Source organism: Mustela lutreola, chromosome 4, assembly GCF_030435805.1.
Source record: "Mustela lutreola isolate mMusLut2 chromosome 4, mMusLut2.pri, whole genome shotgun sequence".
NCBI classification, from domain to species: Eukaryota; Metazoa; Chordata; class Mammalia; order Carnivora; family Mustelidae; genus Mustela; species Mustela lutreola.
Genome location: NC_081293.1, coordinates 11,678,214 through 11,700,668, shown reverse-complemented (window position 1 = coordinate 11,700,668; position 22,455 = coordinate 11,678,214). Strand labels below are relative to the sequence as shown.

The window sequence follows — 22,455 nt, the reverse complement described above, 5'->3', positions numbered from 1 at the left end:
TGGGTTGAGCCTCCGGCTCTTGGTTTGGCTCAGGTCGTGATCTAAGGGTAGAAGGATCAAGCCCTGCCCCTGGCTATCGCTCAGTGTGGAGTCTGCTCGGATTCTCTACCTCTTCCCTCTGACCCTCCTGGTTGTGCTGGAAAATAAATGAGTAAATCTTAAAAAAGAAGAAGAAGAAGAAGAAAATAATTTAAAAAGTAACCAGAGAATTAAACAAGGTCCAGTTCCTTTCAAAGTGAGGGTCCCTGCCTTGGCCTGTGATGGGGGCACCGCAGACAGTGCAAAGTGCTGTCTGGGGCAGATCAGTTCCTTCCTTTGCATACCAGCTCAAGCAGGGGCTGGTTGGTTGTAGAGAAAAGAGGCACGTGCCTTCCTCCTGCGGCTGCCTTAAGGAGTTCAGGGGTCCTCGTAAGACTTGGGTTGAGGACCCAGCACCACCCATTACTTAGTTGGATGGTTCTGGTCAAGTCAATATCAGTGGGTCTATTTACTCATTTGTAAAATGAGGACAATAATTGTACCTATTTTAAGGTTTTGTTGAGGTTCAATGAGATAAAACATGTGAGTCCTAATGACACTGGGTCCACTGAAAATGTTGTTTGGACCTTTGATACTCAGCTGGCCTCTTCATCCCTTGCCTTGCCTTCCCCTCCAGGGACATGAAACCAGCTCATGGTTTTCTTCAGGCCAACATAACTTGACAGCTTCTTTTGCTCAGTTCACCTGGCTCACTTTTCTGTAGCCTCCAGAGTTCATCTCCTTTCCCAGGAAGTTCTCCCCTATGCCCATAGCTGGGTAAGGTGTCCTTCCTCGGTGTTCCTCTTCCGCCCCAGGAATGCCTCCCATGTGCCAGTGTTTAGCACACCTATATTATTCTGTTGGCTCTACCCTCAAGCATGTCACAGATCCAGCCCTGCCACTCTTCTTAGGACCCTCACGGTCTAGTCTTAGCAAAGGAGCCACAGTGATCCTCCTAGAACCAGCTGATGTGACTCTTGTTGAAACCTTCCTTACATGTCCCATCTTAGAAGAGAATCCGAAGTCAGTAGCTTGTTCAAGTCTCTGCTCTAGCCCTTGCTCCGGTTTGTTTCCCTTCCAAACATTCTATGTATTTTTATTCTATTTATTGGGTTTCCCCCTCTAGAATGGAACTGCATGAAGGAAGGAGGTTGTCTTTCCTTGTTCACCCTAGTGCTTCCAGCATGGGGCGTGTGGCAAACACTCGGGATTTACTGAAATAACGATTAAATGCTTCTGTCTCTCTCTTGCCGGAACCTGAGTTCTTTGGGTGTAGAGCTGGTGTCTTACTCGTTTTTGTGGGCCCTGAGTTCAATGCTCCAAAAATGCTGGCTGATAAAATTAGAAGAAAAACGAGAGCCCTGTAATATAAGCTGAGCCAACAATTAATGATATTATACATGCAAATATTTTAAAATATGTTTATTATATACTTTACATTGAGCATTTCAGAAAAGAATTACAATGATTTCAAAATACAATTTGATAAATAGCCTTTATAATTATACCCAATCAATATCAGAATTGTATGTAGACCCTATGCAGCTAACAACTACAGAAAAATTTTAATCTCAGGGAAGAGAGACATGCATGATCACTGAAGTCACTTTGCCAGAATGGTTTTTTTTGGTTGTTTTAAAGATTTATTTATTTATTTATTTGACAGAGATCACAAGTAGGCTGAGAGGCAGGCAGAGACAGAGGGAAGCAGGCTCCCTGCGGAGCTTGATCCCCACCCAGGACCGTGGGATCATGACCTGAGCCCAAGGCAGAGGATTTAACCCACTGAGCTCCCCAGGTGCCCCCCAGAGTGTTTTTTTTAAAAAACATGATTCACATTTGTTTCAAGTACACATACATCCATTGGAAGAGTTAAATTAGACCACTGATGTTAACACCTTAAAACTATGTATGATCTTTGTCACCTTAAAAGAAAATTCAGTTTAGTATAAAGAAATTTAAGAAGAAATTTCAGGACCCTTGATCAGAAGCTTCGGTGTGTGTTGTACTATTCTGGTGTACATAAAGGTTCAAGTAAGACCAACAAAGAATGTTTCCTCTTCCCACTGAAGACACAATCAAAGAACAGGTGAACCAGCATCCTATAAACTAGTCAGCCATCAGGAGGTTACCAATAAAGGACGCTTTATGTGTGTGAGGACATTTAAAAGCCTCCGCCAATGTTACAAAAACAAAACATTTAGAGTATTACTTAAGAGTACAAGCATAATTGGTGTTTTGTCTTCTATAAATAATCATCTTTGAAATGCTCAAAGTGAATTCCAGCTGTGGCTCTCTCCTGACGTGAGAAGAGGTGGGTTCACACAGGATGATCTACTGATTCACCTTCTCAAAGTATTCTTTGGAAGCAGTTGGATGTGGCTTGATCTGAAAATGCAAAAACATTTAATTAGGGAGCTGACTTCAAGATAACAGTCTCAAAAATGAGTTGAAAGCTTGCAGTTTTTGATCCAAAGTTCTTTAACTTTTTGAAGCGTGGTCCATTTCCTTTAAAAGATGGATGAAGGTTACATCAAGAGCCTGCCTGATTCCGGGTCCCGCCCCAACACCGGCCCCTCGGCAGCCTCACCCACTTGCACCCCGTCTGCACCCTTGCTCCAAGGATGGGCTCCTCTTATAGGTGCTCTAGGCCAGCAGCCCTGGAGGCAGTGAGGGCCTGGGACCCTGTGCTGGGGTCTCACTGCTTTTGGAAAGGAAACCTACCGTAGGAGAATCCGGGGTCCAGTTCGCTGGGCAGACTTCTCCATGGGTTTCCACAAACTGGAATGCCTTCACCAGGCGGAGGGTCTCTTCCACACTTCGGCCCACGGGGAGATCGTTGACACTCAAATGCTTGATGATGCCATTGGGGTCAATGATGAAGAGGCCTCTGCATCAGGATTTACCCCCATTAGTACCTGAGCGCCACCACAATGACAAACTCTAACTTCTACCCGCTTCAATCCTTAATTCTCCTCCATAAAGCATTAAACTTAAACATGCTTAAACATGGGGCCTTCCTTGTTACACTAACAGCTTATCATTTACTGATGATGCACCACACACAGGGGGGACTGGACCAGGCCAATGTGGAAAACGGGCAGTATTTCCCACAGAGAAAAGTTACACAGAGTCTAAAAGTCACAGAGAGCAAAGAATTCTTTAACTCATTAGTGATTTGGGTGTTCTTTGGGCTGCTGTATCAAATGCTGGCAAGAAACCAGAGGCAGAGGGGAAGAAACAGAGGTGTACTTTATCTATATGCAGTAAATACTGATGAGATGAGTGAAATCTTGGGTAAATGGAGGGGAAAAAAATCCCCTGGGGAAATCTTTGCAGAAAGAATTTATTGGCCTTAAGTTTAGGCAGAGCATAACCCTAAAGGACAAACTGAGACTATTTAACACTTGGCAGCAGCATAATGAGAAGACCTGGCCTGTGGTCTGTGTTCATCTTCCGCACAAGTGCTGGGGTTACATGACACACGCAGATGTTTCAACCACAGGTTTTAACAGTCCGACTTAAAACGGTGTGGCATTCCAAGTGTTAATTATGCAGAGAAAGTGCAAGTGAGAGAAAAAGGCAAGGTGAAAAGGCGCCACTTCCTCCCTGAGCCTGGCTGGGGGGAAGTGGGGGGGCGGGTTGGGGAGGGGAGCGTCTAGGCGTTAAGGCTCAAGGGTCCTGCTGCAAGCTCGACCAAGAGTGGAGCCAAGCTGGAGTCCACAGTGCGGGTGCAGGTACGGAGCTGGGACGGGGCTGGGCCCCCAGGCTCTGGAAAGCAAGCCTTATCTTCCAAACCAGACTCAGCTACCTTCCCTTGTCAATCCCAACAGTGAAACCAGCAGGGACGTACTGGCAAAATGAGCAAGACCTACAAGGAAGGGGGTCCTGGAAGGCCAAAGCCAGCACTCTTTTTCTCCTTCCCTTGCCAACTTTGTCAATGTCGGGCTTTAAGTGTATTAAAGGAAGACAGAATCTCCCAGAATAAAAGGGGCCCAAGCTCCAAGTGGCTCCCAGAACTACAGGTCCAGGTGTCATCAAGGAGGAAAGCAGGCCAGAGGAGAGTGAGTTGATGTGACAAGAGAAGGTGAGCAGGTTCAAGCCAGCCCCCAGCAAAACTGTGAGGCACATCAGAGTGGGGTCCTTGGCTATTCCCTGGGGGTCAAGTTCTGACCAACCCCCGCTTCACTCAAGATACCACTGGAAGGCTTAAGGTCTAATCCCCTCACCCTCTGGCCCCCAGAAGGTTGTATTTGAATATGGGACCGTTAAAGATAGACAGCTTTGGGGCACCTGGGTGGCTCAGTGGGTTAAAGCCTCTGCCTCCGGCTCAGGTCATGATCCCAGGGTCCTGGGATCGAGCCCCGAGTCGGGCTCTCTGCTCAGTGGGGAACCGGCTTCCCTTCCTCTCTCTCTGCCTACTTGTAATCTCTGTCTGTCAAATAAGTAAATAAAATCTTTAAAAAAAAAAAAAAAAGACAACTTTCCCACTCAAAGGAATAAAGATCTAGCCACTGAATGAACGAGGACAGAAATGACATTCTGGGACAGAGGTCATAACGGCTACTAGGACCTGTGCTAAAATCTTCGGCTGCCTTAACTTACTTAGTCCCCACAACCAACCTGGGAGGTCCATTCTCATTTTAGTTATGGGAAACTGGGACTCAAAGAGGTTCAGTAACTTGCCCAAAGTCATACAGCTGTTAAATAAATAGGTGAGTTAAAAAAAAGAAAAAAAATCAAACTCTGGTCAGATTCCAGGGCTGGGACAAGATCTCACCCATTCCACCATTCCAGCTCACTGACTCCTACAATCTGCTAGTTTCCCCTTCTCGGGACATGTCAGGAGCGGGCCTCCCAGGAGAGCAGCTCCCAGGCAGTGCGGGCAAGCGCGATGGTGCGACCATCAAGACACACTGGTGTTCGGAAGGAGACACAGGGCGCTACAGGGGTCAGACACGTCTCAGCCATCCAGAGACTGCCAACATGCGCAGGAGGCTCTCTCGTCAGTGCTTACAAAAGGCTAAAGTGAATGAAAGCTTTTTGGTTTTCAAAACACTCTACTGAGGGCTCTCAAAATCCTTTAAGTGGGATGATGCTGAACATAAAAAAACAAGTTTAAGTTTATAAGAAACAAGATCTTACCTCAGAGCAATTCCGGGGCCTTCCAACAGCACGCCATAGTCTCGGGAAATCTGTTTATTCAGATCTGACAAGAGTGCGATGTTCATGTGGCCCAAGCCGCCATTCTAACAAAGATGCGAACATGACTGGCTGTGACACCGTGTGCTCCCCCTGTACTCAGCCAAGTAAACTGATGTCTGAGGCCAACAAGAATGGCGACAGGTGGCGGCCACTGAGAACCAACAGTGGACTGAGCACTGCTCTTAACTCTGTTAACTCCCTTCCTCCTCCCAACCATCCTGGAACATCGCCTCTCTTACACATATGGAAACTGAGGCACACAAGATCAAGTAACTTGTTCCAGGTCACAGCTAGAAGGGGACAGAGGCAGGATTTAAACCCAGCTAGCACTGGAGACCTTTCTTTTTCTAATTCTTGATGTATTCTTTTACTTGAAGATTAACTTCTGTATCATAAAAATGGAAGCATAACAAAGACTGAATAAATTGGTATTGATAAACCAGCAACATGGCTAGAAAGTTTGATTCTCCCAAGTGTTTTCCAGCAGGAATAGTGGTCATGTAGAGGAGTGACCTCAGAGAACCTAACCAGCGTCCCACAAGCCATGCAGAGCATGTGGGATCTACAAGGTACCCAAGAGAGAGGAGGCAGCGAACCCCAACTGTCCCCACACCCAACCTTCTGAGCCTGATCTCCGTTACTGTTTGTACCTGGAAAACACAAGTGTAGTGGGCACTAAATCCAGGTAATGTTAAGGGAGATAAGGACAGAGTTTGACAGAATCTGCCAGGAGCTTAGGAGCTACAAATAGCCCATTTCAGACTAGTCATGCTTTAATAACTTCTAGATGAGTCTTTTATGGGATCTTTTCAGTTTTTAGGATCCTCGGTGCAAAGGCAGGGCCACTGAGGTTTATACCTTCCTTGGTGTGTTGACCCAGGCGAGATGGGTAAAGTGGGAATCCACTGAAACTGCAACAACTTCACAGTTCACGTCGTGAAATTCATTGGCTTTGTCGCTAAAAGCAACAATTTCTGTAGGACACACAAAGGTGCTAGGAAAAAATGAGCAGAAATTCCCATCAGAGAATTTAAAAGCAAGGATTTAAAATTTAAACAACAGGCAGCCTAAAAACTAGTTCAGCTTGCTTGAAGGTGATAAAGGCAAAAACGGTTAGCCACCCTCACCAGACTCCCCTCTCCATTTTTTAAAAAAATTTTATTTAAAAAAACTTATCTATTTGATAGAGAGAGGGAGAGAGAGAGAGAAAGCATGAGCATGGGGAGAAACAATGAGAGAAGCAGGCTCCCCACTGAACAGGGAGCCTGATGCAAGGTTTGATCCCAGGACCCTGGGATTGTGACCTGAGCCAAAGGCAGATGCTTAACTGACTGAGCCACCCAGGGACCCCCTCACCTCTCCATTTAAGAATCATATCAAAATACGAGGGTGGGCAAGGGAAAAGAGGCATATTCTGAGAATAAAGCAGCAGCTTTATGAGAAAAGTCATTTTAGGGACGCCTGGGTGGCTCAGTTGGTTAAGCAGCTGCCTTCGGCTCAGGTCATGATCCCAGCGTCCTGGGATCGAGTCCCACATCGGGCTTCTTGCTCAGCAGGGAGCCTGCTTCTCCCTCTGCCTCTGCCTGCCATTCTGTCTGCCTGTGCTCGCTCTCTCCCCCTCTCTCTCTCTGATAAATAAATAAAATTAAAAAAAAAAAAAAAAAAAAAAAAAAAAAAAAAAAAAAAAAGAAAAGTCATTTTATTATCTTAACTTTTCTTGTTTTCCTTCAAGCCAGTGAAAACTTCCTTATGGACTGGCTGATGGAAACCATGGCTCCAGAGTACATAAAACGAAGCCACTGGGGCGCCTGAGTGGCTCAGTGGGTTAAAGCCTCTGCCTTTGGCTCAGGTCATGATCTCAGGTTCCTGGAATCGAGCCCCGCATCAGGCTCTCTGCTCGGCGGGAAGCCTGCTTCCTCCTCTCTCTCTGCCTGCCTCTCTGCCTACTTGTGATCTCTGTCTGTTAAATAAATAAATAAATCTTTAAAACAAAACAAAACAAAACAAAGCCGTGTCAAAACCTATCCCACTAAAAAGAATGCCACCCCCTCCTCTAAATTTATCAGATGAGCTGCAGATGCAGGCTGTACTCAGCAAGGCCACCAGTGATAAAAGGATCCAAAAGAACCCTTCCCTTGGCCAGAAGAGCAGCCAGAGATAGGAAATGTCAGGGCGGAAACAGGGACCTTAAATGACATTAAAGCATCGCAGAAATTAACACTTACAAGTCCAAAGGATAGAAGAAAAGTACCAAATATTTTCCCTTAAAGTCATCGAGGGTTAGGTCTTTGAACTCTCCATTGACAACGGCGGTGCCCTTAAAATAGGGTGCATGCTGGGTGACGGCAGGAACGTGGTAGGAGGAACCTGAAGGAAGCCACACACACGTGTAGTTCATCATCTGCTAAATCACATACCTGACTTTATTCAAATCTCTCACAGTAATTAATTAGCAGTATAAATTAACTAAAGGGTTCAGTTCAACTCTACATCTTACGTAATATCCCCCCCTTCCATAGTTCTAGATGGTACACAAATCCAGTTTAAAGTACTGTGGGGACTGAAAAGACTAAAAAGATGATGCGAGAAGATGGCAGGGACGAAATTAAGATAGAATCGAGGAGGAAAGGAGCCTAGGGACGGATTCTGAATACGGTTCAGATTTTGCCATGTTCAGACAGGACAGGGAAGAGGGAACAGGGCAGGTGAGGGGAACAGCCCGGGGTAGTTTGAGCAGAACAGAGCAGGTGTGTGTGGAAGGAAGCATAAGAGACAAAGCATGAACAGCTGAAGGCCACACTCTGAGGGCCCTTAAATATCAGGCTAGAGTTTGTTATTATTTTTTAAAGATTTATGTGTGAGAGAGAGAGAGAGAGAAAACACAAGTTTTCTTGTGGGAAAGGCAGAGGAAGAAGCAAACTCCCCGCTGAGCAGAGCTGGTGGCACCTTGGGGCTCAATCCCAATCCCAGGACCCTGGAATCATGATCTGAACGGAGGCAAACCCTTAACCGCTTAACCAACTGAGCTACCCAGGCGCCCCACAGAATTTGTTCTTAAAAGATGAGATAGAGGAGTCACTGGAGATTTTCAGGTAAGAGTTGGAAGATGTAGTGGTGTTGGTGACCAACAAAGAAATGCGATACAGGGGCAGTCTGCCTCAGTCATTCTCAATCCTGACTGGAGGTTAGAATCATTCGGTGAGCTTTTAAAATATACTGATAAGAGGATTAAAAGGTATGAACTTCCAGTTACAGACAGACAGGAGAGTGCAAGGTACAGCACAGTGAATACGGTTAATAAAACCCTAACAACTTTGTATGGTGACAGATGGTACCTAGGTTTATCATGGAGGTCAACACCTAACATATATAAATCTTGAATCACTTTGTTGTACATCTAAAACTAATAATTGCAATGTCAACTATATTTAGATTAAAAAACAAAACAAAACAAAATGATGTCCTGGTCTTGCTTCAGAAATTGACTTAATTTGTCTGGGGTGGGGAGCGGGGCAGCTGGGGTAGTGGTTTATTTTCAAAAGCTAATGGGTATTGAGTCTAATGGATAGCCAGGGTTCAGGGCCCGTGTTCTGAGATGGTGGTTCATATTACCTAGGTCAAACCAAGGCACAACACTTACTGGTGCTAAAAGCGAATTTTGCTTGACCAGAACCAGACCACAATACATTCGTCAGGCATGTTCTTTGGGAAGCAGCAGGTCTGAGGGCTGCAGAGGCAAAGATGCCCCAAGGAACAGCACTCATATGTCGGGCAATCTGGAAAGAGAAATACTTTATATTAGGAAGTAGCCTCAAGGCTGGCCCTGGGGAAGGGGCATTGGGCCACTGGTCGCCTCCACTCTCCTTGTTCCTGCGAACCAAACACCAACCCCCAGGCTCTAAGAGTACAGAATGAACCTCCATGTTCTTAACATTCCTTTCTGCTTCCTTCTTCAAGACTCCAAGAGGGGAGTGGGGAGATGTTGGTCAAAGCGTACAAAGCTGCAGTCATGTGGGATGAGTAAGCCTGGAGATCTACTGCAGTGGCATGATGACTGTACTTAATAATGCTGTATTTGCTGAGAGAGCAGACTTCAGGCACACTCGTCACACACAGAAAAGGTAATTATGTGAAGAGATGTTAGTGTGTAGTAATCATTTCATTATGTCTATACCAAATCACATTGCACTGCTTAAACGCATATAACTTTTATTTTAAAAATATATACATTTTTTAAAACCCTGCTAGGTAGAGGGGAATTCTAAGACCATGAAGACTAGACCATGAAGACTCCATGTTCTTAAGAACAACACAGAGGGTTCAAAAACCAAGGGGACTTGGCCGGGCCCTGTGTATTTACGCCCTTTGCCAGCTTGATCTGCTCAGCCTGTTCTATCATGTCAAGGTTTTCCCAGAAAACACAAGGCCCCCGCAGACAAGCAAACAAGTAGAGCAAAGTTCACCCTCTGGGAAAATCCGTACAGCGCTTAACCGTACTGTTTGCTCAACTATAGTGTCCAGCATGACTCAGGAAGAAGAAAGCGCATGTGTTCAACCCCGCCAGGAGAAAGGGGAGAGAGAAGGGACCAAGAGAGTGCTCGGCTTCGTCGGGAGGAGAGCGAGGGGCAGACCTGGGGGATGGGAGGAGGGGGGTGCCTTTTGCACTGCCGCACTGTGCACTTTACCACTTTGGTGTCCGCCCACCCGGGAGGGGATGCTTACTGCAAAGCCTTGCTGCAGGCATCCTTCTTTCTAGCTTTGGGAGAGGACAGTAAACGGAGGCTCGGAAAGGTGAAGTCACGTGTCCAAGGTCATAGAGTAGCTACAGAACAGGGAACAGGGGTCAGGGGTCCTGCCTCCAGGTGGAGGTGTCCAGGTGGAGGGAGGACTGCGGACCCCGGCCTGGAGAGAGGAGCGATCCGGAGGACCGACGGGAGGGGCGGTTCTGCGCAGGCGCATTTCCCAGAAGCGAGGCCCCTGGGTCCGTTACCCGCTGGTGCCCTCCAAGAACCGTGAAAGGCCCCTAGACCGCAGGGAGCAGGATTCTGTCTGGAAAGCACGTGTCGGAGCCACTACTGTGTCTCCGCTCCTGTCCCCTGCCGGCAGCCACTCACCGAAGCTCGGAGAAATCTTCCCAACGCGGCCGCCATCTTCAGTGCGCGCGAGATTCGCGGGACTGGATGGGAAGAGGAGGAGGCGGGGCGCACGGGGGCGGGTACGGGGCGGGGCCTCGGGGGCGGGGCCTGGGCTGGAGCGGGGGCGGGGCCTGGGCTGGAGCGGGGGCGGGAAAATGTCTTCTCCACGTTTTTGCCGGGACTTTTGTCCGGGCAACTTATTTGTCGGGTGTCCCGGGCCCATTTCCGAGGAGAAAAGTCCTGCTGCGGCTTCTAAGTAACGAAATGCTTAGGAAAACAACACTTTGTTTCTAACTGTCGCCCCAACCTAGAAAGGGCTAATCCAGGTGGGGAGTCTTTGATGTTTATGGTTAACGTGTGTGGATGACGGTTTCTACCCAATCTGCAAAAGGTTTTTCTTACTGTTTAGGCCTCAGATAGAGCCTTCTGGATTCTGCAGGAAATGGAATTAATTGTAATGCCATTTTTGTCTGTTAATAAGCCAAGTGGGTCAGACATGTCAAGTTTTTGGTGTTCTGAAAATCTTTGGGATGGTGTGTACTTGCATTTTGGCCTCTCTTCCCCAAATTGGGAGACTTGGGACAGATTTAAATTCCGTTTTCCGTCGATTAGTAAAGCCAAGTGCTGAGCGTGGTACTTTGAAGTAAGCTCATCAAACCCAGATAGAAATCACACGGGGGCCTTACGGTAAATGCAGACTCTAAGTAGGTATTTTCCAGACCCCAGTCATTCCACTACCGACATAGTTTCTTGAGTCTGCATATATTATTTGCTATTTTCTTTTAGTTGACTCACTTTTGAAAACCATAAATGAATTCATTTGAAAGAAAATGTTAAGTAACTTAAATGGAAAAACCCTGTAACTTGCTATGACTAGAAAGTAATTAAATACGTTAGGGATGCCCAATCGGTTAATTGTCCTCCTTTGGCTCGGATCCTGATGTCCTGGGATTGAGTCCTGCCTGGGGCTCCTTGCTCAGCAGAGAGCTGCGTCTCCTTCCGCCTGCTGCTCCCCCTGCTTGTGCTTATGCTCTCTCACTGATACATAAATAAATAAATAAAATTTTAAAATACATTAAAACAAAGTGTTACTAAATATCAACTAGATACAGTTGCTCAAAATCTGAGACTTTGTTAAAAGGGAGACAGAGGGGTGGCTAGCAGCATCCTGGTATCACGTGGGGTTCTCTTTCTGTAATCAGAAGCACTTAAAAAGCGTTGAAAGGGTAATAATTTTCTCACTTTGGGACTTATTTATTTTGCTCCTCACATCAATCCTTTCATGCACTACTAGTACAGCACTGGGTACCAACCCCATGCTTCGGAAAGGACTACCTTAGAAGCAAGAGACTGGAATCTAAAACGGTCTGACCATTTTGGAAAATTCATGTCAGCATTTAGTAAAACTGAATATATGACTCAAATAACTTCAATCCTAAGCATATGCCCCAGAGATGTGTGTACGTCAGTATATCAAAAGACATAGGCTAGAATGTTCATAGCAACAGTATTATAATAGCACAGAGATAAAACTACACAAATGTCCACCTATCATAGAATGGCTGAATAAATTAGGATATTATGAACACTGTACAACAATGAGAATGAATGCATGACAGGCAACAAGGTGAATGAGTTTCACAAACATGATATTGGGCGAAAGAAGCCAGACATGAAAAAGTAGACACCATATGGTTCAATTTATATGAAGTTCAAAACCAGGAAAAACTAATGTATAGTGTTTGAAGTCAGAATGCTGGTGACCTTGAGAAAACAAGAATTGGGAGAGGGTAATGAGAAGACAAGAACCGGGTGCAAGTAATATTTTATCTGTTGACCCTGCTTAAAGTTATTTACTTTGTGGGGTGCCTTGGTGGCTCAGTGGGTTAAAGCCTTTGCCTTTGGCTCAGATCATGGTCCCAGGGTCCTGGGATCGAGGCTCAGCGGGGAGCCTGCTTCCTCCTCTCTCTGACTGCCTTTCTGCTACTTATAATCTCTGTCAAATAAATAAATAAATAAATATCTTTAAAAAATTTTTTTTTAATTTAAAGTTATTTACTTTGTAAAGTATTTACTTTGTGAGCATTCATGTAGCTGTACACTTATGATTTGGGTACTTTTATTTTTTTTTTTTGAAGATTTTATTTATTTATTTGACAGAGAGATCACAAGTAGGCAGAGAGGCAGGCAGAGAGAGAGGAAGGGAAGCAGGCCCCCTGCTGAGCAGAGAGCCCAATCTGGGACTCGATCCCAGGACCCTGAGATCATGACCTGAGCCAAAGGCAGCAGCTTAACCCACTGAGCCACCCAGGCACCCCAGATCTGAGTACTTTTAAATGTCATAGTCCAATTATAGCAAGGAGTTACACATTTCTCAGTCATTTCCCCTTAATACTTGCCTTGTGTTTAATTCGTGTTCATAATGTGTTTGTGAACAGATGTTTGAAAAGGAAAGGCAATCATAATGTTGGAGCTCAAAATCATAGTGTAGTCAGAAAAGGAGTATTATTTAGCCATAAAAAGGAACAAAGGATTGCAACATGCTGTAATATGGATGAACTAAAAAATACATTATGCTGAGTAAAAGAAGCCAGATCCAAAAGACCAAATGTATGATTCCTTTCAGATGAAATATGTAGAAGAGTTAAAGCCATAGAAACAGATTGCCAAGTGCTGTGAAGAGGAGGCAGGGGGACTGATCACTTAATGGGTGCAGGGTTTTCTTTTGGGAGCGACAAAAATGATTTGAAACTGCATAGAAGTGGCGATTGTCTAACATTGTGAATGTTCTTAATATCACTGGATGGTGCATTTTAGAATGGTTAATTTTATGATTTGTGAATGTTACCTCAATTTAAAAAACAGAAGTAGGGACTAACAATAGAAACAAAAAGATGCTATGGTCTAGCCCAGTGATTTTGTAGACAAGAAAACAGAGACTTTTAGAGAGATAAAGAGTCCTTTCCAAAGTCACCTAGCTGGTGGGAAGGGGAGGTGGGACTAGAAACCAGAACAGCCTCGCACCCGACCAGCCAGTATGTGAGCTGGAAAAGGTGAGGAGGAGCTTTCTCTTTCCGTGTTCCTTACACCGATAGCCCTTTACTGGCCACCTCTCCTTTTCTCTAGCATTTTGGAGGGCACCTCTCTCTCCTATTTTATGCACCTGCGGTTTGGTTTCCACACATAGGCAGTTGGATTCATAATTAAAGTTCACTATGATGTAAATCACAGTGCAAACCAAACAGCAGAACAGACTGCTGTTCCCTCAGGATTTGGCTTGTTCATCTTGGCTTCAGTTTTAAAGTTTAGAAGCTTTAGTTAGTCCTATCTTTTTGGGTGGGGCCTGTTTAGGCTTGAAGGTGACACTACTTTCTGTCTTCCATTTGTTCATTCTCCTCGGGCTGCCATTCAGCTCCGAGTGTGGTTTCTGTATCCTCCTTGCCCCAAGCTCATTTTAGCCTTGGGAATAATGCATTTTCTTTCCTATTTCAGTTCCTTCTGTGTTGGATGAATTTGCATCAATTAGCAATGGGATTTTAATCAGTTAATAAGCATCTCTGGGGGGAATCATACAGGCCCTCCTCCCAAGGAAGTCCACGTGTATCCAGGGAACATAGAGTAAAGATTGTAGAAAACTAAAAATCCAAGAGCCATCATTTTAAGGAGCATAAGAGGGGCATAACGGTTGAGAGCGGACAGCTGGGGTTCAAACACCAGCTCTGCCATTTAGCTCTTAATTCTTTGGGGGAAGTTACCCCTTGCCTGTTCTTCCATCTGAAAAATGGGAGTCATGTTAATACCTCCCCCAAGGGTTGTTGGGAGGAATAAGTGAGTTAAATTTTAAAGCGCTTACCACGGTAAACAGGTAGACAGTGAGTACTCTAAGTGCTTGTTATGTTAAATGAGAGAGTCCAGGCAAAGTGCTTAGAGAAACAGAGCTCAAGAAGCGTCTCAGAGAGGAAAAAAGTGTTATCAGAATCAATGGATTCTGTCCTTGAGGGAGGAGTGGGGACGATAAAGGGAAAGATGGCAGATAGCCGTAATTGGTGACCTTTGTCCCTTCGGTCCTAACAATTATTGAGAACTTAATGGGCCAAGATCTAGGCTGAATACAGTAACTGATAGGATCTTCATGCAACCCTGTGAGATAGGTACTGTTTTAAATTCACCATCCCCATTTTAGAGGTGGGGATACTGAGGCTTAGGGAGGTTTAGTAATTTGTTCAGATTCTCACAACTGCAAAGGGACGGAGCCAGGATTTAAACTCCAAAAGCTGACTGCAGAACCCCCTCCCCACACAATGTTGTCTCCCCTCCTGCTGTATCTGTTGGAGCATAAAGTGCTGGATGGTTGCTTCCCAGGAAATGCTTGTAGAAAGGTGGTCTGTGTCAGAGCACGGGCCAGTGCTGGCCATCTATCCTTAGTGAAATGTCCCCAAATACTCTGCTCCTGAGCCTGGCAGGACTGCTCTCCTTTTATGTGTTCTGCCCCCCTCCCTTTTTAAAAAAGATTTTATTTATTTGAGAGAGAGTGAGAGAGAGAGCGTGCGAGCATGAGTGGAGAGAGGGGCAGAGGGAGACGGAGAAGCAGACTCCCCGCTGAGGACAGAGCCTGATGTGGGGCTGATCCCAGGACCCTGCGAATGTGACCTGAGCCAAAGTCAGACACTTCGCCCACCGAGCCACCCAGCTGCCTCTTTCGGCTCTTTTGTCTGAGCAATTCTAGTTACTCTGCCTGTGCCATTGATGGTTACCACGGTAGGGACTTGCTACTCTATTTTCAGACTTTTTCTTCTAGGTTTTGTCTGTTCCTGTCTTCCTGCAGAACTTGTGAGGGAAAGGCACCCACTTAGATGTGACAACCGAAAATGTCTCCCGACATTGCCAGATATCACCCAGGGGACTAAATCGTCCCCAGTTGAAAAACCACTGCTCTCATGGTTAATGGCACAGGCTTTGCAGCCACCAGGACATGGGATCACATTTTCCTTTTGTCCTTTAGGGTCTTAGAGGGTAGGGCACGTGTCTTAGGCATCAAGCATCGCCGGTGGCTAGATCAGTGCTTAACTTTTCTAGACTTCTGTTTCTGCATCTGCAAAATAAGAATAATCATCACATCTCCCTCAAAGCATTAGCTGTGTGGAGAGAGCCAGTGCAAGCAAAATGCTTAGGGAGGTACCTGGCTCAGGTAGGCTTTAAAAGATATGGGTTATTGTTTTGCCCACAAGCAAACGAGCTCCATTTTCCAACAGCAGGCACAGACTTGGAATACACTTTGTTTTTCTCAAAGTGACGAAGTTGCTCTTCTTCCTTTCATTCCAGAATGAAGAACGAGGCTTTGCACAAGCTCTGATCTCCAAATACCTCACATTAGGCTCTTCTGGACGCTAGAGGGACATGAAGTCAAGGAAGGTAAGAAGGCAAATCACATCCCAGCTAAGTGGGGCTCAATCTTCTCTGCTTAACAGAGTCTCTGCCTAACTCTTACTTGAGGGACCTTGAGTTGTTTATTTATTTATTTTTTTCTTTTAAAGCTAACTCTGAGGAATAAGGGTGACCATAATGGTAAGATACTTATCAGACCCCTGTCTACCTGAAATGAGTTTCAGCTCTGATTAGGAAGAAATCTTGCTCATATCTAAGACTGATGGAGATTTCTGTTTCTTACTTGTTAGATATTCAATAGCTTGGTACAAAACTTTTTTTTAAAAAGTTCTCTTTGTCAGATGGAAAGCGTAAATTTCTACTGTATTGACTTATGTGTCTACATTGTGTGAGTGTATGTGTGTATGTATTTAAATTTGTTATCTTTTCTTTTTAATATACAGTTGAATTTCCATCTTTGGAATGTACTGCCTTCTAGCTGTCTTTCTGCCTTTTCCCTTAATGTGAATCAAGCTAAGACATTTTGCGATTTGTATCTCCATAAATCTTAGTCGTTCCAAAAGTCATGCTTCATGTTGACATCTTAAGGATGCTCAACAAAGTATTACTGTTTCCTTCACACTGAGCAGAAGCCCAAAAGAGCAGCACAATTTTTGAGTCTTTGGCCACTGGAGAGGAAGTCCCACTGCTTATGGCTTCTTTTCCAAGCAGAAAGCTGAGGCAGCTGCCTGTGGTTAACGAGCCTTCTTCAAGTTGACACAGGGATTCTTTGGCTGGGGACCATTAGAGCCAAGAATCTTCCAGTGGACATGCTGGCCCCCTTGTCTGCTGCTGTCTGTCTCAAGCCTGATTTCTTTTATCCTAAAGGGAATGAAATACCCTAGAGTCTCTGGCCCAGAGGCCCAGAAGGAATTTTATACAAGAACCTTCCAATGGTCTGTTCAGAACTACAAAGTGAGTGGCTTTCCGTCCATTCCAGGCTACAGCCAGAGACTTCCCCTGAAACGGTAAGTGGGGTCCTCTAGTCCTTCATTCCATGAAAAGATTACCATGGCTGGTATTTAATCACCAATATCAGTGCTGTCCGGCCAACCTTCCTCCCTCCTCTCCCGTCCATCTCCCAGGCACTGAGAAAGCACCAAGCACAGGCCTTTCTGGTTCTCCTCGCTCTTGTTATATCACATTGGAATTCTTTGTTGCCTTGTCTAGATCTTAACCATACTGTGACCTTCTTGAGGATAGATCTCCTGTCTTACTTACTGTTGTGGTCCTAAGGGCCAGGCTAGTGCCTGGTTCATAGCAACTGCTCAAAAAAATTTGTCAAGTGAATAAGCAGTGGCCGGCGTGGTGGCCAGAACGTTCTTTCCACACTCGTTTCGGAAAAAAACATCTTTTTATTTGGCTTTCCCTAGCTGTCACAACAAGGACACAAATTGTTCTGCTAAGGGAGGAAGACAAACTGACCCCATCCGCATCACCAAGAGCGTAGAAAATCACTGAATTTCTCCCTTTTGAGTTTGAGAGAAAATTTTTTGGAACTTTTGGAGGGAAAGGCAAATGAAAAGATAAATGCTATTTTCTCTGGTGATTAGGAAAAGACCTCCCTGGAACCACAAGTTACATTCTGGTCGCCGGGGCTACAATTAGAGATGGCAGACAGGACTCTGGGGCTTGCTGAGGTCTTCCTCTTTCCAGGGCAAAAAGCATTCATTTTTGTTTCTTCTTTTCTCATTGACGAGGAGCCCCCAATTCTGGTCTTTCTTGTGTTCAGGGAGGATGAAGCCTGAATGCAGAGCCATGTCTCCTAGCAAGGTATTCTCCTTTTGAGCCTTAGCCCCTAGCAGCCCCCGCACTGTCCTATGCTGCTCCAGGACGGTCTCTCTGATGCAGGCAGCAGGGCGATGGAAGGAGGCTGCTGTCCTCACGTTAAACCCCTCATGGACCATTTCACCTTTCAGAGTCTGGGGGTCTCCACCTAAGGACACCCACCTCTCAGGCTTCTTCTTTTTTTTAAAATAGATTTTTAAAAAGATTTTATTTATTTATTTGAGAGAGAGAGAGACTGAGAGAGAGAGAGAGAGCATGAGAGGAGAGAGGTCAGCAGGAGAAGCAGACTCCCTGCAGAGCAGGGAACTTGATGTGGGACTCGATCCTGGGACTCCAGGATCATGACCTGAGCCAAAGGCAGTCACTTAACCAACTGAGGTACCCAGGTGCCCACTTCTCAGGCTTCTTGTGGAGAGAGAACATGCCTCCACACAGGAGGCCAGTGGGTAGGTAGTGTTTGTTTGTCCTGGGCACGTCCCTCCTCTGCCCTCTACCTCGCACATCTTTGCTTTCTTCTGAACCTTTCCCTCCTTGTCTTGGTTGCCTATCTTTCTCCTATTCCCCAACCCCCCCAAAACTTTTTAAAAAGAGATTTTATTCTTTTTTTTTTTTTAAGATTTTATTTATTCATTTGACACACAGAGAAAGATCACAAGTAGGCAGAGAGACAGGCAGAGAGAGAGGAGGAAGTAGGCTCCCCGCTGAGCAGACAGCCTGATGCAGGGCTCCATCCCAGGACCCTGAGATCATGACCTGAGCTAAAGAGAGAGGCTTTAACCCACTGAGCCACCCAGGCACCCAAGAGATTTTATTCTTTAGAGGAGTTTTAGGTTCACAGCAAAATTGGGTGAACTTTCCAAGAGCACCTTTCTGTGCGCTGACCCCATACTCACACAGCCTACCCACCCTCAACTATCTGCAGCCCACAGAGGATATTTGTTACAGTGCACAAACCCACACTGATACTTGGGTGATACATTGTTATCATCCAAGGCCATCGAGTACATTACAGTTCACTCTTTTTTCTTTTTAAATATTTATTTATTTGACAAAGAGAAAAAGAGAGAGATCACAAATAGGCAGAGAGGCAGGCAGAGGGAGAGGGGGAAGCAGACTCCCTGCTGAGCACAGAGCCTGATGCAGGGCTCTATCCCTTGACCCTGAGATCATGACTTGAGCTGAAGGCAGAGGCTTAACCCACCCAGGTGCCCCGAGGGTTCATTCTTGATGCTGTATATTCCATGGGTCTGGACAAATATGTAAGGTCACACTTCTATTAATTGTTTTCCTGGAATAGTTTTGCTGCCCTGACCATCCTCTGTGCTCCCCCTAACCCTGGCCACCTATATTCCCTTTTTGGAGCTGCGTCTCCTGTCCAGCCTACCAACATCTGCCCTCCGATGTTCCTTCCTCCCTGCACACTTAACAAACACGAAGCCAAACTCTTGTTTTCTCTCCTCAAATCTATTCCTTGCTGCCTTCCCTACCCCCAACCAGCACTCAAAGGAGACATTGACTTCTCTCTGTCTCCAGGACTCTCCTCCATCCAAGCCTCTATCTGTTCACCCTGGAATTCTCTTCCAGCTTCTCAGGGGCTCTGGGTGGTCAAAAAGTCTTAGTCCCTTTCATCATCTGAGCTTGATTCCAAAAGTGAAAGAAAACACAACTCCGAGTCCAGGCCACTCTGTTACATATCTCTGGGATCTCTCAGACCCTGCCACTTCTTGGGCTCTGAAGATTTCTGACTGTCAACGCTCGCATCTCTGTGCTGAGGTCTCCTTTCAGAACTGGGGGAGGCAGTGTGCCCATCCCTGCAGAAAGGCAGAGATGAGAGAGCATTATTAACCCCTTGCCCTGCAGCCCTGCAACACTCTAGTGAAAGGACTTGGTGTAGAGTTATCCCAGTTCCCCTGCTGCTCCAGCGGTGGCCGAGCTGAGCCATGTTTCCCAGAGTGTGCACACGGATTAAGGATTAAGTTGGAGCTGCCCATGGACGTTATGTCCCCCTCCCACACCTGCTCTTCCTCCACCTCCCCTGTAAACTACTTACCCTTCAACCCTTCTCTCGGGGTCTAGGAGAACCCAAACTAGAATATAGCACAACAAAAATTGTAATACAAAATGCTATCCCTAGGCTGGTTCTAGGATTTAGGTGGAAATATTTATTCCGAATATGCTTCAGGCTGGAAGTGCTGGTCATGGGAACTCGGCTGAAGGCAGAGGATGAATGCCATCCTCTCCGGTCCTGTCCGCTCCTCTCTGCGGTGCCAGCTGGAACTGGGTTTGGAGACATCACAGCAGTTCAGTCTGTTTCCCCACGCTCGCCCCTTCCCTGAGGCCTCCTGCCCCATCTTTCTGCCTTCGCTCTCAGCCTCTTTCCCATTTAGTCTCCGTTCAGCAGCAATAGTGGCTCTTCTTCAAACACCAGCCAGGTCATTTCATCGCCTACTTACAACTCCCCAGTGGCTCCCCACTGCATTAGAGCAAAACCCAAATTCGTGCAAGGGCCCTACAGTCTGAGCCCCTGCCTCCTTTCAGAAAACTCACCTTGGACTCCCCCCCCCCCCAACTCCTGCTCGGGCCATATTGGTCTACTCCTCCCTCCGCAACACCCCCGCACCCGCAGGCATGGGCTGACTCTTTTAAAGCTTTAAATGCTATTGCTGACGTACAACTTAAAAATGTGAAGTTTGTAGCTTTAACTTTTTGTAATGAAAACTAATAACACTGGCTGAAGTGCTGACTTGAAATGCTATTTTATAAAATTTGGATGTAAATAATCAGTCAAGGTCAGCAGTTTGTATATGTCTGAGAGACGGCTTCCTCCCTGCCATCCCCCCTTTAAAAAAAAAATTCGAGGTGCTTCCTGTGTGCTTTTATGTTAGAATTGTTCTCCCTACTTCCTACACATTGCCACCTTTGTTTTAAATAAACTGTCCTTTGGAACACAAAAACTCACATCTGGCTGGCTCCTCCTCCCTACTTAGGTCACAGCTGAGCTGTCATCCTCACCAAGAGGACTTCATTAAAGACTGTGTGTGTTCTTTTTTTTTTTAAGGTTTTTTTTTTTTTTTTTTTAAGATTTTATTTATTTGACAGAGAGCGAGAGAGCGAGCACAAGCAGGGGGAGCTGCAGAGGGAGAGGGACGAGCAGGCTCCCCACCAAGCAGGGAGCCCAATGTGGGGCTCGGTCCCAGGACCATGGGATCATGACTCGAGCTGAAGGCGAACCCTTATACAACTGAACCACCCAGGCACCCCTTTTTTTAAGGTTTTATCTATTTATCTGATACACAGAGAGAGCACGAGCCGGGGGAGAGACAGACAGAGGGAGAGGGAGAAGCAGGCTCCATGCTGATCAGGGAGCCCGATGTCAGGACTGGATCCCAGGACCCTGGGACCATGACCTGAGCCAAAGGCAGATGCTTAACTGCTTACTCGACTGACCCACCCAGACGCCCCGTGTGCGTTATTCTGTCTTGGTCCTTGTTTGTATCTTGTGTGCAGAAACTTGTATTTACCATTACTTTATCTGTTTATTGGGTATTTGTCTGGCTCCCCCTGGAGCAGAAGTCCCAACAGGGCAAAAGCCACTTCCATCTTGTTCATTACTCTGTCCTCAGCACCTAGCACAGTGCCTGGTACTCGGCAAACTCCTCACCAATTTAGAAGAATGTGGCTAAAAAGTCACGTACATAGGCTCTTCTGACCTCCCCAGCTGATACGTCTTTCCCCTAAATGCCTCCAGCAGCCTTCATCAAAATAGTTCTTTGGGCAATAAATCCTGTGTATTTTATCACAAACCTTCTTCTGCCATTGCTTCGAGCTACTATTTGAATCTCGTGTTGTGTCTTCATCATTCCTGGTGGCTGTCCTAGTTTGCAGATTGAGTGACTGTTGACTTCGCTTTTCTCAAGCCCCTCTTTACTTGAAAGTGGATTTGCTAAAAACAAGGACATTCTTTTACGGAATCACCATGTTACAGTGATCGAAATCAGGGATGTTAACATGGACACACTATTACATCATCCCCAGACCATATTCAAATGTCATCGCTTGTGCCAACAGTGTCCTTTGTCACTAGCCAACAATCTACCCTGCCCCTCCATGAACCCATTCAAAATCACACTCCACATTTGGTTGTCTGGTCTTTTTAGTTTCCTTTAATGTGGAATAGTTCCTCAGTCTTTATCTTCCTCGACCCTCACAGTGTTGAAGAATACAGGACTCTTTGGTAGGGTGGCCCTCTGTTAGCTTGTCCGAGTATTTCCTCATGACTAGATTTGGGCTCGGCGTTGCTGACAGGAATACCTCTTTAATGCTGTTCCAGAATGTACTTAACCAATCTGCTCTTGGTGGAGGTTTGTGTTGTTTCAAATTTTTCCTCATATTATGAACTTTATACATGCTTGTAACCAAACTTTACACATTTTATCCATGTCTTTAGGATGTATTTCCAGAAGTGAAACTACTATGACTAAGGGTTCTGCGTGTATTTATGATTTTTGTTATGTTTTGCCAAACTGCCTTCCAGAAAGGCTGTGCTAGTTTACACTCCCTCCACAGTGAGTGAAAGTGGTGGTTTCTAGATTTTGCCAACACTGGATTCAAACAGTTTTTTTTTTTTTTTAAGATTTTATTTATTTATTTGACAGAGAGAAGGAAATACAGAGGGAGAGAGAGAAGTAAATCTGTGCTGAATGGAGAGCCTGATGAGAGGCTCCATCCCAGGACCCTGAGACCATGACCTGAGGTGAAGGCAGATGCGTCACCCACTGAGCCACCCAGGTGCCCTGGATCCAAACAGTTATAAAACATCCTTCTTTGAGCAGTTTCTACTGCTGAATTTCTTGTATGTGTAACTGGTTGGTCCCAAGAGCCTAGA

General features: G+C 45.7%; 1 protein-coding gene across 1 annotated transcript; it reads right to left on the bottom strand.

Annotated features, from left to right (window-relative positions):
* Window positions 1–1,425: 1,425 nt before the first annotated feature.
* On the bottom strand, window positions 1,426–10,430 carry PRDX3 (peroxiredoxin 3). Its single transcript, XM_059173047.1, has 7 exons — window positions 10,338–10,430; window positions 8,864–8,999; window positions 7,449–7,590; window positions 6,082–6,217; window positions 5,164–5,267; window positions 2,743–2,908; window positions 1,426–2,406 (listed from the first exon to the last, which is right to left on the bottom strand). The coding sequence occupies exons 1-7, from the start codon at window positions 10,371–10,373 to the stop codon at window positions 2,353–2,355; spliced, it is 774 nt and encodes a 257-aa protein (XP_059029030.1). The 5' UTR covers window positions 10,374–10,430; the 3' UTR covers window positions 1,426–2,352.
* Window positions 10,431–22,455: the final 12,025 nt, after the last annotated feature.

Coding starts and splice junctions, on each gene's coding strand:
- PRDX3 (XM_059173047.1), bottom strand. CDS start 10,373: ATGGCGGCCGCGTTGGGAAGATTTCTCCGAGCTTCG. Junction 2,909..5,163: donor GGCCCCGGAATTGCTCTGAG/GTAAGATCTTGT, acceptor ATCCTGATGCAG/AGGCCTCTTCATCATTGACC. Junction 2,407..2,742: donor GGACCCCGGATTCTCCTACG/GTAGGTTTCCTT, acceptor TTGCATTTTCAG/ATCAAGCCACATCCAACTGC.